This window comes from Sylvia atricapilla, chromosome 15 (assembly GCF_009819655.1).
Source record: "Sylvia atricapilla isolate bSylAtr1 chromosome 15, bSylAtr1.pri, whole genome shotgun sequence".
Classification (NCBI taxonomy): Eukaryota; Metazoa; Chordata; class Aves; order Passeriformes; family Sylviidae; genus Sylvia; species Sylvia atricapilla.
In genome coordinates, this window is record NC_089154.1 from 2,408,700 (window position 1) to 2,424,175 (window position 15,476).

General features: G+C 48.2%; 1 protein-coding gene across 1 annotated transcript in view; it reads right to left on the reverse strand.

The window, feature by feature from the left end:
• Positions 1-12,309: 12,309 nt before the first annotated feature.
• The window catches only part of PRKAR1B (protein kinase cAMP-dependent type I regulatory subunit beta), a 93,256-nt gene continuing 90,089 nt past the window's right edge, over positions 12,310-15,476 (reverse strand). Inside the window, exon 11 of the mRNA XM_066329700.1 lies at positions 12,310-14,835. Coding sequence (XP_066185797.1) covers positions 14,663-14,835 — 173 coding nt within the window. The 3' untranslated portion in view covers positions 12,310-14,662. The remainder of the gene's footprint in view (positions 14,836-15,476) is intronic.

The following is a 15,476-nucleotide window of genomic DNA, read 5'->3' on the forward strand; positions in this document are numbered from 1 at the left end:
GTCCCCACTGAGCCTCCTTTTCTCCAGCTCCCTCAGATGCTTGTCCTCAGACCTGTGCTCCAAAGGGACTCCTTGTTACATGGTTCCTGCCCTGCCTTGACAACCTGTGCAGGTCATTCTCTCTCTGTGGTCCATTTTTGGCTACCCAGGCATCCCTCCGTGCTGCTGGCTCTGGGATGCCCACAGCCTGCCAGTGCTGCTCTCTGCACCCCTGGGAGCTGGTGCCATCCCACACGTCCACAGCGCTGTGTCAGCCCCGGGAGCCGCTTCGTACCATCCACAACTGTTTGGTTTATGTTCGCCTATCGGGCCGTGACCCTGAACTGGCTTCTCCCTTCAAATTCCTTCCACATGGCTCTGCCCACACTGTCCACAAAGCCTCGCAAAGAAATGCGGCTTGGAAAAACTAAATCTGAGAAGAAGAAAAACCCCTTCACAACAACATGTCCTTCTCTCTCCGGCAGCTCCGCTTGGGTGCGGTTTTCCCAACACTCCCCCACAACCAAGGCACGGAGTCTGTTCAGCTCTGCTCCGGCCAGCGCTGCGGGGACAGGGACAGGGACAGGGACAGGGACAGGGACAGGGACACCCCTGAATGGGGCACAAACACCTGCACTGGAGGGACAGGGACAGGGACAGGGACAGGGACAGGGACAGGGACAGGGACAGCCCTGAATGGGGCACAAACATTCACACTGCAGGGACAGGGACAGCCCTTAATGGGGCACAAACATTCACACTGCAGGGACAGTGACACCCCAGGCTGGACATAAAGTGCCCACTCACAGTCCCCATCCACAGAGGCTGGGCACCCTCCCGGAGTCGCTGCATTGCTGTTAAACAGTGCCTTTACCCAGCTTTCATCCCAAGAGCCTTGATGCCCTTTAGCCTGTGCCATTGCAGAGCCCTGGGACTGTCAGGACCGGGAGCCTTCTCCCTTGGGTGAGGAGCTCATGACAGCCCCTCTCCACTCTTTCTCTTCCTTATAAACACATATATAAGACTGTCCCCATATAGTGGCAGCTCCACACATGTGCTGGTGGGCGTGTAGCTCTGCATTTGCCCTCATGATTTCATGCCAGAAACATTTGCAAGTTCAGCTCGCCGCTCGGATTCCCCTCTCTCTCCCTTTCAGGGTTCCTCCCCCGAGTCTGCGAAGGCATCCCACATTCCCCCCAGCTCCCCAGGGCTCCTGCCTGCCGGCATCCCTCCAGCTTCATCACTGCCTCGTCCCGCCCCGACCTCTGCAAGATTTCCTTAAAGACTTTCAGTAAGATCAAAATAAATTTTGCCATTCGCACTGCTGTTATCGAGCCTTTCCCTTTTTGCCTCTTTCCTCAGCAGCTATTTTGAGATGATTAATAATTCACAGTGAGGTTTGGAACAGCAATGGTTAAAGGGATGAAGCTGAACTGACGCAGGAGCCTTCTGGACAGAAGCAGTTTTATAAAGTCTTATAAGTGCAATTTTTTTCTTTAGTAAAGAAGTGGATTTTTTAAAAAAGTTTTGTGAGAACAGGAATGTTTCTCTTTTAGCCAATTCCACATACTTTTTGTTATAGGAGAAGATGTGGTCTGAGGGTTTTAGCAGAGGCTAAAACAGGGGAGAACTGGATCTATTTTGGTGGTGTATCAAGCGGATAGGAAATAATTGAAAATGCTGTGTTAAAAAATGAGTTTACCAGCAGCTCCAGGCAAACCCTGTTTCACAGAGAGCCCTCCCTCCCCTCACCTGCCCAGCACCCAGCAAACCTGGCAAATGTTCAGGTTTGATCCATTTCCACCCCTTGGCCAAAAGACATTCCTTTAATCATGCCCTCCCGAGAACTGAGGTTGTGAGTGTTTTTCTGTTGGTACAACAAAGCATTTTGGCTGCCAGGGGCTGTTTCGAGGCTGAGTTCAGCGGGGTGTGTGGCACGGTGGACAGACAGGTCTCTCCCGGGGCTCCACTGGGATGCTCCCACACGTCCTGGCCGATGGGCAGCCTGTGGCTTTGCTCAGGCTGAAGCACATCAAACCTTTCTGGGCAAGGCGGTGCAGCAGCCTCCTGCCTTGTACCGACTATTTTTCCTTCCACATCTGCTGCCTGGGCTGAAATCAGAGCTCAGATCCATCCGCTCTCATCCCAGCACCCTGTCTCAATCAGACCCTGCTCAGTGGAAAGGTGATGGAGTTTTCCAGGGCCCTACATGACACACATCCCCTTCTGAGGACATTCACTAGTCCCATTGCTTCAGACACACCTCCAGGTCTGCCAACAGCCTCGCCTGTAATGATGGGTGGGATGTAAAATGGATTAAAAAGCAGAGGCCAGAACTTTTTTAGGTTAATCTCCTAATGCAAAAGGATCATATTTGGCAGCAACATAAGGCAAGCTCTCATCAGTTTATATTTCTGCTTTTCTTCTTCTTAACAATCTAATTTTGTACATTTGCTGTGTGGAATCCAGATACAGATAATCCTCCCCCAGTTAACACCACTCTGGCTGTGTCCTATGGAAATCTGTGTGCTGCCTGTGGGAGCTGGAGACACAAGGGTGCTGTGCTGGTCTAGAGACTGTCTGGAGGGGTTTCAGCAGGTAATAGATAGCTCAGGGTCACAAGAAGAGCTGCTGGAAACACTTTTCAGGAGCACTTTTGGAGAAAGTGGTCTTTTGTGTTGGCATCTCACCTTACACTTTGGTGCAGGGGACAGTTGGTAGCTCTTGAAAACTGAAATATTCTGATTGTCACAGAGAAGCTCTCAATTTCCCCTGAAAAACTTTCACACCAAATGGAAATTTTCTGACAAGCTATTCAGCCAGAACGACCTTTTGTGCTGCAGAACAAACTGTGATGAACATTTTTTCTACCAGGTTTTTCTCCTGACATTATGAATCCTGATGGGGGATTAGCTAACACAGCTCGTTATCAGCACATGCAGCATCAGAGGGGAGGACTCGGAGCTATGTGAGATCTCAAAAACAACCATCTGATGCCAATAAGCAATTTGAGATGCTGCCTCAACCAAACAGGAGGATCCACGGGCTAAAGTTGGTGCAAATGTTAATCCCAGCTATGGATGAAGTTGCCCCAAGACTGGATTTGCCTCAAGACAGTCAAGCTGGGGCGTGGATTAACTTGTAAGAAACTCAGAGTGAATGAATTAGCGGAATTACTGGGTAGAGTCAGCAATGAAATTATGAGTCCACTGCAAAGGAAACGGGATGAATTTCCAAAGGGCTAAGAATGGCCCCTTCACTAGATTTATGGGGCTGAGGTGGTGAGCACAGGGTCAGATAATAACCTTTCAAACCACCAAGGCAGACCAAATATGCTTTGCCATGGCCCGCTTGCTTTTCAATGCATGTGTGTCGTGTTTGGAAAACAAGGGCCCGTCTGTCCGGGCTGAAACAGCAGCAACAAAATATCGCCGCTTGTTAGGGAAATGCCACCGCAGAAGAAGATAATTGAAACATTCAGGCTGGCAGCACATGGGGATAAAGGCAATAAATCCTGAAGGCACGCTGCCTTATCTCGGGCGGGAGGTGCCGGCGCTACTCCTTGGTCTGCGTTCAGCCAAGGCCACAGCCCGCCGTGGAACAGGGATGCTGGGTCACACACATCCCTGTCCCTGCTCGTGCCACAGCTGATCTTCCCTCCCAGGCAGGGTGGGAGGCATCTGCAGCGGGCTGGGGTGTGTGAACTGACCCCCGAGGCACACGGCCACCAAACGCTGCAGAGCGGCACAAAAGTGTCACGGAGGTTTAGGGTGCGTGTGAGGAAAAGGCTCTTCACCCAAGGGGAGGGTGAACACTGGGACAGGCCACCCCAGGGAAGTGGTCACGGCACCAAGGCTGACACAATTGAGGTGTTTGGAGAACTCTTCCAGGCACAGGGTGGAATTTTTGGGTTGTTTTGTGTGGGGTCGGGAGTTGGACTCAGTGATTCTTGTGTGCCCGTGATTCTGTGAAAACAGAGGTGGGGCTGGGAGGGACATACAGCCCCTCATGGAGCAGCCCCAGCACAGCCCTGGTGGGTGTCCAGCATCACCCAAAGGGCTCAGTGGGCTGGAGCTGCTGCTCACAGACTCCTACCCCATTGCCAGGCCTTTCCTGATGCCTCCACAAGCCACTGCTCCAGGGACTCTGAATTTCTCTTAACATTACAAAGAATAAGTAGCCAAGAAACCCCCACAATTCATCTGTGAATCTGATATAAAAATGATGCAAACTTTTCTTCTGGATTTATACACAGCTGAAATATGAGTGATAGAGGGAGAAAGCCTGCAAACAAAACTAGTATCCTCAAGTCTTCTGTTTATTACGTGGCAGCAAAGGTATGTGATGCTGCAAAGCTCTTGGCTTGTGGCCTCGCCCTGCTCTCACACAAGTTCTGGAGAAGTTACGCAAGTGCAATGGGAATCCATGAATTTTGATGAGGAGTATCCCTGCTTCTCACCATTCATGCCTTTGTGACAGGAGGCAGCACAGAGATGTGCTGCAAGGCAGCTGGATGGCAGTGCCCACTTCATTGCTGCCCAACGGGGACAGGGCACCCCCTGACTTTGTCCATCCACTTTTCCGTGCTCAGCACTCCATCTCCTACTGTGGCACTGAGATTCTTCTGGGAGTGGTTTTTCAGCTGGCAGCCTGGGCAGCATCAAGGCCCAGCCCCAGCCAGGCAAAGAGGGTCCACAATGGGACATGGGCTCCAAGGAGCACATTTGAGCTGCAAGAGCAGCTCCCCTTTGAGGTTTTTGAGAGCCCACCCTCTGCCCCTTTACTTGCTTTGATGTTCTTCAGACAGGATTTAAAAATGCTTGACTATAGGAAATAAACATAAAGGAGAATGCTATTTCTCCCCCTGCTTCTTTCCCCCATCTGCTCAAGGGCTCGATCCTGCAAGTGCTGCTGAGACAAAGCCACAGCCAGGAGGAAATGATGTTTTCCAAGACCACTCCAAGGTGGGCAGTAGCACAGAGCAATCAGCTCCGGTCTGTGTTGCTTTGTGCTTGACAAGCAGCAGCCAGAGAGTCTCCAGGGAGACCTGCTTTTCCTAAGGTGCCAGTACAACTCCTTACACGGAGCACAGCGCTTTGAGGTCCTGAGGCACTGCTGTCAGACCCCAGCTCACTATGGAAATGTTGCTCTGGGAAGGATTACCTCTCTCTGCAAAACACAAACCTTTCTTCTTCTCTGCTGCAGTAATTTTTCTGCAATTATAACTTACACTGAACAGCTCAAACTGCAGGCATTAACACAGCACAGGCTGCAGTCTCCCTTTACCTTCGGTGGACAGCACGGATCAGACAGCACCCGGATGGTTTCAGCATGAATCACTCACTGCCTCTGTAACTAACATTCCCATAACCTAAATCTATCAAAAAGAACATAAACCACATCAGAAGCCAGTTCTCAGATACTCATTTGCTAAGACTTTGGAAACCTCTTATATTAAACAGATCATCTCTTTACAGGAGTATGAAGCTGCCCTAATTATACAAAGGGTGGAAAGGGACAATCTTCCATCTGGGAAGGCTGTTTAACTTCTTCTGGCTTCCTAAAAAGCTATTGTCTTGTAAACTGAGCATTCCTGCACTGGCCTGGTAGACACAACATTCCCCATGTCCCAACCAAGTGCTGTGCAAGGAGCAGCAGGACCCGAGCCAGTCAGCCCGAAGGGCCCCGGGCACAGCCCCACGGGGGCTGGTGCTGGCTGCCCCTGGAGCACCCCATTCAGAGCATGATGTGCTGCCAGACACGGTTCTGCCTTGGCCTTGGCCGCTGGTTCTACAGCAGTGGCCTCTGGCCCGGTTTTTTTTGGAAGGAAAAGATGCTCTGGGCAGTCCCCTCCTTCACACCAGGAATCCCTGAGATTGCAGGAACCTCACTGGGTGAGCAGCAGCTCTGCAGCATTGGCCTGGTGGCTGGGAGGTTCCCTACACTGATAGACGTGCAATGAGTGAGATACAGTGAGAACTCTAGGTTTTCAGGAAGAGGAACAGCTTCCTCACAAAGGCTGCCTCCTTTCTTGCCAGCCACCAGGGCCAGGTCCACTCTCAGTGACCACCCAAGGAGGGTGATGTCCCAGGATGCCAAACAATATTCTTCAAACCCCTTTTGCTTGCAAACCTTGCTCAGCTCTTTTCTGCAGCTGGAAAACTAACTGTGAGTAGCAATGAGGTGTCAGCTACTAACACCAAGGCACATCTTCTAGGGAGGACATCACTTCCATGTTATGATAAGCCCAGACATTTTTATTTGGCACCAGTAACTTTTATTATTCTCTTCCTTCATCTGTCATCAATAGTGTGTTCAGTTTCTGCTTGTGTACATGCTCTGGTAGATGCTATAGTACAGCTGACAGGCCTTAAATTCACACTTTGTGGGAGGCATATTTATTTCTGAAGGTTTTACATTACTAAAGGTAGCAAGTCACAAAATAAAATCATTGTGGCAAATATCATTTGAAGCTAATCTTCATATAATCCACAGTAAATATTTACTGTGCAATGCAATAGTGGCTGGATTTGTTTACAGTTTGAAATTGTTAGAGAGGATTCCATATAGATTAGTCAGCTAATCTGCTGTAATCTGCTTAAAAAGCAACTGAAATGGGTTTTCTTTCACTGAATCATGTTAGCCCTGTCTGTGCAGTGACTTCAGATAGGGAAGAGATTCAGGCACAAAAGGGCATTTACCTTGTGGGTGCTCACAGCATTGCTCGCATTGCAGGAGAGCCATAAATTTCCCCTTCTGCCTTAGAGAACAGGACAGCTGCAGTGACTGAATTTAAGCTGAGATGAGTGTCAGGCTCTTCTATCCCATTTCCTTGCTGCAGCTTTTGAACTGTATCGCCTGGGGATAAACTGATCTTTGATGAGGCACCTGCACGGTGTCTGCACAGAAGTCATCCTTTCTGAATTTATTCTGTTTTATTTCACTCCCTCCTAAGGAGATCTACAGGAGGTGCCTTTACCTAGCATGCTCCTGAGTTAATAAGGAAAGCATCCCGTATCCTTTACTCCCAAACTTTGTTCACAGGGGAGTTGCAGCTCAGGGTAGAAAAAGATTTTGGATACTCACGGTACTTCACAGAAGGTCTCTGGGTGATGTGGGCATCCACGGGAGAGGTGTGTCTCCTCTGGGCTGTCAGGTCCCAGGCTTGGACCTCTAATAGCCCAGTGAGTGAAGGGCAGCAGAGATTCTCCTCCAACCAACAGAGCAACAAGCTTGTCTGGGATGCTCAGCTAACATATGGCAGAGATGATGTGAATAGTGATGAAATCCCATTCTGTGGCTTTCACCAACATTCAGAGGTTGGGGGTCTCTCCAAGCCCTTGTTCCTGGTGTGGAAATGCTCCCACAGAGTTGGCCTCATGGATACAGTGTGATAGCTGCAGCATGGGTGAGTCCTGAGCTCTCTGCATCCTGTCTCTCCAGGACACAGGCGGGAGGCAGGCAGGGAACAGCCCTGCTGTGAGAAAAGCGGGCTGAGACAAGTCACCCTGTGGGTATGAGGCCATTTTATTTCCTATTTACCCACCACATCTGGGACCAGGCAGGTGGAGGATGGGGTTGCCTGCAGCTCCCTGCTCACCACTGGTTTTAAATCCCATCTCCTGCCCCCTTGCACTGGGAAGGTTGGCACCTCCTGCCTGCAACCTGCTCCTCCTTCTAGGCTTGAGCAGTGGCTACAGCCCAGCTCTGCTTCTGCAGATTGAGACCTGGAACCTCCCCAGGGAAACCTGGGGAAGGCAGAACACACCTTGTGTCCCCCCATAAACAGCAACACGGACGGGACTGTGGCACCCAGTCTGGGAGGGGACCTGGCCCATGACCTGTGCTACCTCTGGCAAACACGTTGGCCTTTGGGGTCAGGGCAGACACTTTTGTCCCCTTTCACACATCCCCAGTGCCGGTGGATCATTCCAGTGTGGGTCTCTGAATAATACATTCATCCACAGTCCTTCCCCCACCCCGTCCTCAGCAAGGCCTTCACGAGTTGAATACGGTGGCTCGGCTCCAGCACACACAGCTGCCATCACTGCTGCAATTCTTTTGCCTTGAGAAAAAGCATATACAATTTAATATGCTCCTGGCACAACAGCTTTTCTGTAGCAGAGGAGGCGGGTTTGTTTATGGCTATTTTGATAGGGCAGCTTTCATCCGGACACAGGTTCTGCTGCATCTCCCCGCCCGCACAAGGGCGCCTTTGTTGGGCTGCTTCTCATGTTCCTCTGCCCATTTTGGTACCTCCCTGAAAACCCAAGGTTTAAAAAGCCCTCCTTGCTGGTCATGTTATTCTTTAAAAGCTAGATCCTGGGCTAAGAGCCAGACAAGCAAGGCAATGGGAAAGGGTGTGATGCTTTACTGGATGTGTGTCAAGGATGTGAACCATCCTACCATCTCATGGGAATTTGGCCCATGGAGCAGAGCTCATGGTGCTTGTGGTGGCCATTAGCAGTAACTTACAGGCTTTCCAGGCTGGGGAGCAGCTCTGTTGCTTTCTCAGGCCCTTTCCATCTCCCCAAGAGCCATATGAACCATGCACAGAGGCACAACTCCTTCCTCCAGTCAGGGCCAAGACAGGGCTTTTTCATCCCTGCGGGAGCTGGCGCTGAGAGATGCAGATTCCCATCCAGCAGCAATTTCCAGAGCCACCCTTACACAAGTGAACCTGTGAACAGTGACACACCTCCCTGCTCTGCACTCCCATGGCAGGGTGGGCTGTGGGGAAGATGCACCTCGGGGCTGGGAAATCTCAATCAAACTACCCAGAGTCTGCAAGCCCAGCCAACCCCTTCTATCTGGCAAGCGGCTGGAGCTGCCCCTGGTCGATGAGGAGAAACAACCTCTTGTGTTTTTCAGCTGCCGAGTCTCTTCCCTCTCGCTGCCACAGTAATAAATGGTGGGAGGGTTAAGCCAGCACTAATTCATTGCCACGTTCAATCTGAAGCCGCTGTGACTTTGTGCTTGGCCCACAAACACAACGGAGAAAATGAAACCGGATAGAAAATACAACGGATCATCCGATCATCGTAAGCACATGGGAACGAAACAGAGTCACTCTGTAGTGCACATGAATTCCACACATGTGGAGGAATGCAAAGCAGCTATTGTACCCCCACTTTGCAGATCCATTTCACTGTTTTCCCAGTTTATCTGGAAAAGACATACTGCATGGTACTGTACGTCGTATTTCACTGCTATGCACCATGATGTCTTCTAATGGAACAATCGCCATGCTTGTAGTCTAAGGGCAATACAAAAGTGCTTTCAAATAATAACAATACATTTTCTGTATAAAGAGGATAGGGAGTAGCCACTTCCCAGAAAGGCTTGATTTCCCTGGAGCCAGCAGTATGAACATCCAGAGCGCCAGTAACAGCAGGCAGTGGTGAGAAATTCCCTACCTCATCATCAGTCCATACATCCTGTTTCCAACTGCCAGCTCTGGGAAGAGTGGAGACTGTCAGCACCCACCGAGGGTAAGGTGAATGCACCCAGTGAGCCTTGGCAGCACAAGGCTCCATTTATCCACTGGGGCTTGGGTGGGGGGCACTTTGTTGGCAAAACAACTCCCTCAGCTTTGAACCAAAGCTGTGAGCAGAGGAGCAGTGTTCTCACAGCCCTGCTCCCAGAGATCACACAGCAGCACAGCATCTGCCAATTCATTCAGCACTGCTGGCCCATGCAGCAACATGGCACGCCACTGTTCCACGTTTGGAGGCAGTTTATACTGGAATAGGAGCAGTCTTCTTGGGTAAAATGATTATTCTTTTCCTCCATAAGATCTCATGACTTTTTAAAGGGAACCTTTGCACACTTCAAATTGCTGATGCACAAGATCAAGAGAAGTATGCTGCTGCTGGTCTGGGCTGTGGAGGCTCTCTGTGATACTTGTGCAGAGAGTGACTTGAAAACAAGAATTAAAGCACAGCTCGGGAGGGGCTGAAACACTCAAGAGGGAAAAGTTACCCTTGTACATCTGAGATAGGAGTCAGAGCAGCCCAAGGAGACGCTCATGCTTTGCTTTCCTTGCCCAGGCAAAGTGCAGCCTCTTTTCTAAAAACTCAGTCCAGATTTTTAGACATCAGAAGAGTCACTCTGGTATTGGAGCCTGATCAAGCACAAAAAACATCCTCAGCCTTCAGAAAAATACCAGATGGCTGCAGATGCCAGCTCCTTCGGCCAGGCAGTGTTCTGAGAGAAAAGGCCAGCTTGTTGTGAGAGTGCTGCATCCCAGATACAACTCTGCAGAGCAGCAAAGACCCACAGAGAAATCCCTGGAGGAGGAGGAGCATCCAAGCCAACATATTCCCGTAACATCAGATTTTCAAGGCTACACATCTGCTCATAACCAAATATGCTCTCTTTCTCAACAGGGAAGGGGGACCTACAGAAGTGACTCTGGCTGGAAATGCTCTTAGGAGTTTCTGAACAGTCGTGTGCACTTGAAACTCCAGTCGGAGTTGCCAAATCATTGAAAACAAGTTTAAAAAAACATGTCTAGCAACGTAGGAGGGGATAATTTGGTCTCTACATAGTGAATTGGTCTTTGGAATATCAGCTGTGAGACTTTAAGCTGGTTGGTTCTCAGTCACCTACTCTTTGAGAAGGTCATCCTGGTGTTGGTGCCACACAGGACAATATCCTCTTTGCCCTGCAGAAATGGACACAAGGAACAAACACTTCTCGCATAAATAGGGCAGTGAAAGGATTTATGCACCATTTAAGACTTAAAACTGAATGGCATGCACACACCTTGTGCAACTTTCACAACAGGAGAAATGTCACCCTTTGTGTGGTGACTCCATTTCTCAAGACCACTGACAGCAAGAAAAACATCCCAGCAGCCAATAACCAGCTGGGGTCACTTGGTCCTCCAACAGCTCTTGTTTCCCACCAACACCTGAACAGGTAACATGGTGTCAGGCCATGTTTGCTTGATGATCGAGGAAGGATTCACAGGGTTCATGTGACTCAGTGATTTCTGCACCACTTTTAGCACACTTTAGTGCCGTGAAGCAGTGAGAATGCCTGAGCCAGCCCAAGTAATGTGATACACACACCAAAGCCTGGTCAGCCACACAGCCTTGTAAAAACCTGAGGTGCAATTAGTTTCTATTAAAAAAAAAGTCTTTTCTTTTGTCTCAGGAGTCCTGAAATGGCTGTGACACAATTAAAACCAACTGAAAAAGGAATGACAATGAGGAGTGGTGAGATACTTTTTTCTGGGGAGCGTGGGCTGGTAACGTCCTTCTGGAAGGACCTCAGAGAGAGTGGTCACTTTTGATTACTGCATAATGTGAGTAATTCTCTGGAAAGACCAGTCCTTCCCTCCTGAATCATAGCAAAGGGGGGAAAAATAACACACTCCAAAAACGGAAAGCTGGACAGCCCTTGGATGTCGGGAGCCGCCCAAGATTTCTGTGCGGGGCCACCAGAGACAAGCTGCAAGGAGTGAGCCACTGGGCCTGCCCTCTGCTCTGGGGTGACAGCTCCAGCTCTGGAGCCAAGCTGGGACCATAACACACCTACTGAAGTGGTCACCCAGGGCTCTGGTAGGTGAGGTGGCACTAACAGAACACCTCATAACACAGAACAGCACACAGAACACCTCATAACCCAGAAGTCACACTCTCCAGTCCTTCAACCCATGCACTTTGATGCATGAGGTACAGGGGGCTCCTTTGGAGACTCTGCCTTCTCTGAGAAGTTTGTCCTCAGTGTAGTTCCTGGCCAGCCCATGCCATGAGCACAGGCCATGGCAGCAGCACAGTACATCCCCGGTGCCAAAAACGGGGCTGGGCTTCAGTCCCAGGGCAGCCACTGTTCTAAAAATCCATATGAGGCCAAAAGTTGAGAGGAACGACTGGGACAGATCCCTGGTGTGGTTGGGACCATGGGCTTTGCCTGTGATACTGGTGGGAAAGGAGCAGCACTGGCATTTGAGAAGGAATGAGTGTTTCTCCCCAGGTGTACCCCCTGGCTGTACAACAGGCTCAGCATCAGTCCTGAGGGTTTCACAGCTGGCACCTGGACAACAACAGGAAGGTCCCAGGGACACCTTGGACCCCTATTTCTTCATATAGACATATAAGGTTATATTTAAACAGATGATTTTTTTTTTCCTTCATGCTAATCCTCCACAAAACCAGTTTGGTTTCCATTACTATATATAGCACTGGGAATCTTGGTCTTTTTTGTCCCTTTGCATCTGATTATTTTCAGTAGAGCTCAAAGTCTTGATGATATGCAGATTTTAACTGGAACATGACATCTACTCACACAGACTTCCATTAGCAATAAACCCACAATGGCCACTTATAACGTAGAAGAATTTTATTCATACCATAATCTTGTCCCATCATCCACTGCAAATATTACAATTCTCTTCAAAATGTCACTGAATATCATTTTGTTCCACTTAAAGCACAAGAATCCTGGTGTTAGACAGTTACATTTCTCTTGAGATTGCTTATAACAGAACCATAATTCAAATGTATTTTCCATGAGCTGTAAAGGTTTAAAGCAAAGAATCTGCAGTGTGTCTGTGTGCTCGAGTAACTTCTAAACAGTGAGGCTAACACTTGGTATTTGACAAGAGATGTGTCCTGCATATTATGCGAAACACTCACAATTTTTTTACCAACACAACAGAAATGCAACAGGTAAAAGAACAGACTTGAGTGACTGGTAACGTTTAAAAAACATTTCCTTTAAAAATTGCACAAGAAAATACAAAAACAGTGCAGCAAATGACCAAATGCATATACGTTGACCTATCGATATAGAATGGGGGTCTGCCTATATAAATGTACATGGTAAAAATTGCAACGTTGGAAACTGTGAATGGTCATATTTAATACACATGCAAGAAGCATAACATAATCATAATAAATAGCAGCAACGAATATACACTAACAGGACCACTGAAATTATGCTAAAATAAATTAAGCACCTTTAAGTGATGAGAAGAGCGTGAAGCTGAGAAGCTTTTTAGCTCTGTGGGCAGCTACTGGAATATGAGCCCTTGGTGGGAGTCAACAGAAACAGGTCCAATTAGTATTTGTTAATTCCAAAGAAGAAAGCAATTGTGTGTCAGTAGGACTCATTTTAGCCATTTAGCCAAGTTCAGCTACACCTCTAGTTTCAAAAGAGAGACTGGTGCCATGTTTCACTGCTTAACCTTTGGCATGTCAAAGGTACAGAAAAGTTTGTATTTACTCAGAAGAATGTTATTGTAAAGAAGAAATGGAGTTTTGGCCCAATTGAAGGGCAGGCAGTGCTGTTTAGGATGGCTGGGATGCAGAGCTTTGCTGCTGCTGGCAATGACAAGTTTACCTGCAAAGGTAAAGCTTTGCAAATCGTAATCCAAATGATCCCATCCTTGAGGGCTGTGCAAATCCCCAGCCTCGAGAGATCTGCAAAAAGCTTCATTCAGAAGGAGCCCCATGTGTATGCAGGGCAGCAGTGACTGCCAGCAAGGCTGTGAAGTCCCTGGAGGGACCTGGGCTCCAGGATCCTAGTGCTCTTTGTTACGCAATACCTGTCTTTTGGAGGAGAAGCAGCATTTTGAAGCACTTATTTGGCTTTCAGAAAATTTTAAAAAATTCTAAAATTTAGTCATATACTAGAAGAAAGGCATTTGAATTTAATTAAGTGGACCTTATTAAAAACAAGCTGCAGTATTTGTCCCTGAAGTGCACCTGGCACCATCTCTTCAGCATTTCATGTAATGTTCAGAGAAGTGGCTGAGGACACTCTGCTGAGTTTTGAAGCCAACTTAATTCAGCAAAGAAGCCCCCATTGGACTTCTAAGGACTCTAATGTAAACCCTCATTTAAAAAAAAGCTGAGGATAAATAACTTAGGTCCTAAATGCTCCATTTGAATTCTTACAAAACATTGTCCCTTGACCTCTTCACCCAGAAGACTGGAGCAGGCTGTTTGCCTGAGCATATCCTACAAAGCAGACCCCAAAGGGTTTTTGAAGGAATATGGCCCCTATATCTAAGCCACAAAAAAAAAAAAAAATCACTCAAAAGCTTTATTTTTCCCTGGCTTGCTGGAATGATCAAAACCTTCCTCCAACCTTCGCCCTTAAACTGTATCTCACCAATGAGACTGCCACTCATTCCATGGGATTTCAGACCCCCTTCAGTCTGTAACCAGTGAAAAATCTTTGAGAAGTGACAGGCAGAGAGATATCACAGAATCACAGACTGGTTTGGGCTGGAAGGGACCTGAAAGGCCATCAACTTCCGACCCCCTGCCATGGGCAGGGACAACTTTCACATCACTTGATCAAAGAACCTTGACAAAAGGTGAATAAGACCAGCTTTAAAGATAATAAAGAAAACCGAAATTCATATGTTTTAAATAGTTGAACCCACAGTTTTAAGCAATATGAACCAACAATAGGTAAAAATCTTGTCTGCAAGCCAAGAGCCCAAAAGAGCCCCCAATCTTCCCCAAAGCTAGTCTTACCCAAACAGTTATCCATCCACTTCCATGATACACTGAGATTTGAGCTGACATCCACTAGGTGACATAAACAGAAAAAAACACACATTAAATGCACGCTTCTTTTTTTTATCTTCATAAAGCTATGAAGCTGCACAGAGCAAATCTTAAGTGCACAAGGTCACGTGAAGGCAGCTTTCCAGAGGAATCATTTAGACGGTGAGCGAAATGAAGCTGTTGTATCTCTGAATGTTTCTCTTGAGGATCTCGGAGCAGGGGCCCAGCACTCTCTCGAAGCGGGGCCGGTCCAGCTTCACACACTTGAGGGGTCCCCGTGCCACCACCGTGGCTGCCCGGGGCCGGTTCAGCAGCAGGGCTATCTCACCTGCAAACAGAGACACAGGCACACGCGCTGGACCCGATGTTTTCTGACCTTGAGGGTTGCTACCTCTTCCCAAGGGAAACTTTTCAACTGTTGTCTTTTTCCCAAAACAACCTTGTGTAAACAATATTCCTTTCCCATAACGACAGGTGTTGTTTGCTATATCATACTGAGCCAATGGGAGAGGTGTCAGCCCTATGGACCAATAACGTGCCTTCTCAGTGCAGCATGTTATAAAAGGGCTGAATGAGTTGTAAATAAACCTTCTGATTTCTGCTGCTTTCTGACTGGAGTCAAGCATCTTTATTTCGTGTCCTATTGCAACAACGTGCCCTCCTCTTTCACAGGGTGCATATTCCACCACCCCATTGCTCTGCTTGTAGAACACAGCCCTTTATAGATCTCTTGATAGACACTTTACAGAATTCTGTTGACAGTACAAATGCATTACACATGCATAATGCATGTGTGTAAACTGCCTTTGAAAACAAAATGCTTTCAGACTGTTTTGCTGATTCTGGATCTGTCTCCTGTCAGCTACACTGGTGTAAACCAAGGAGTGGGTTCAGCTTCCCTGAAATCTCTGATATCACTGAGCGCAGTGGCTGACCTGTGCATAACCCCTCGCATGTAAGAGTGGAACA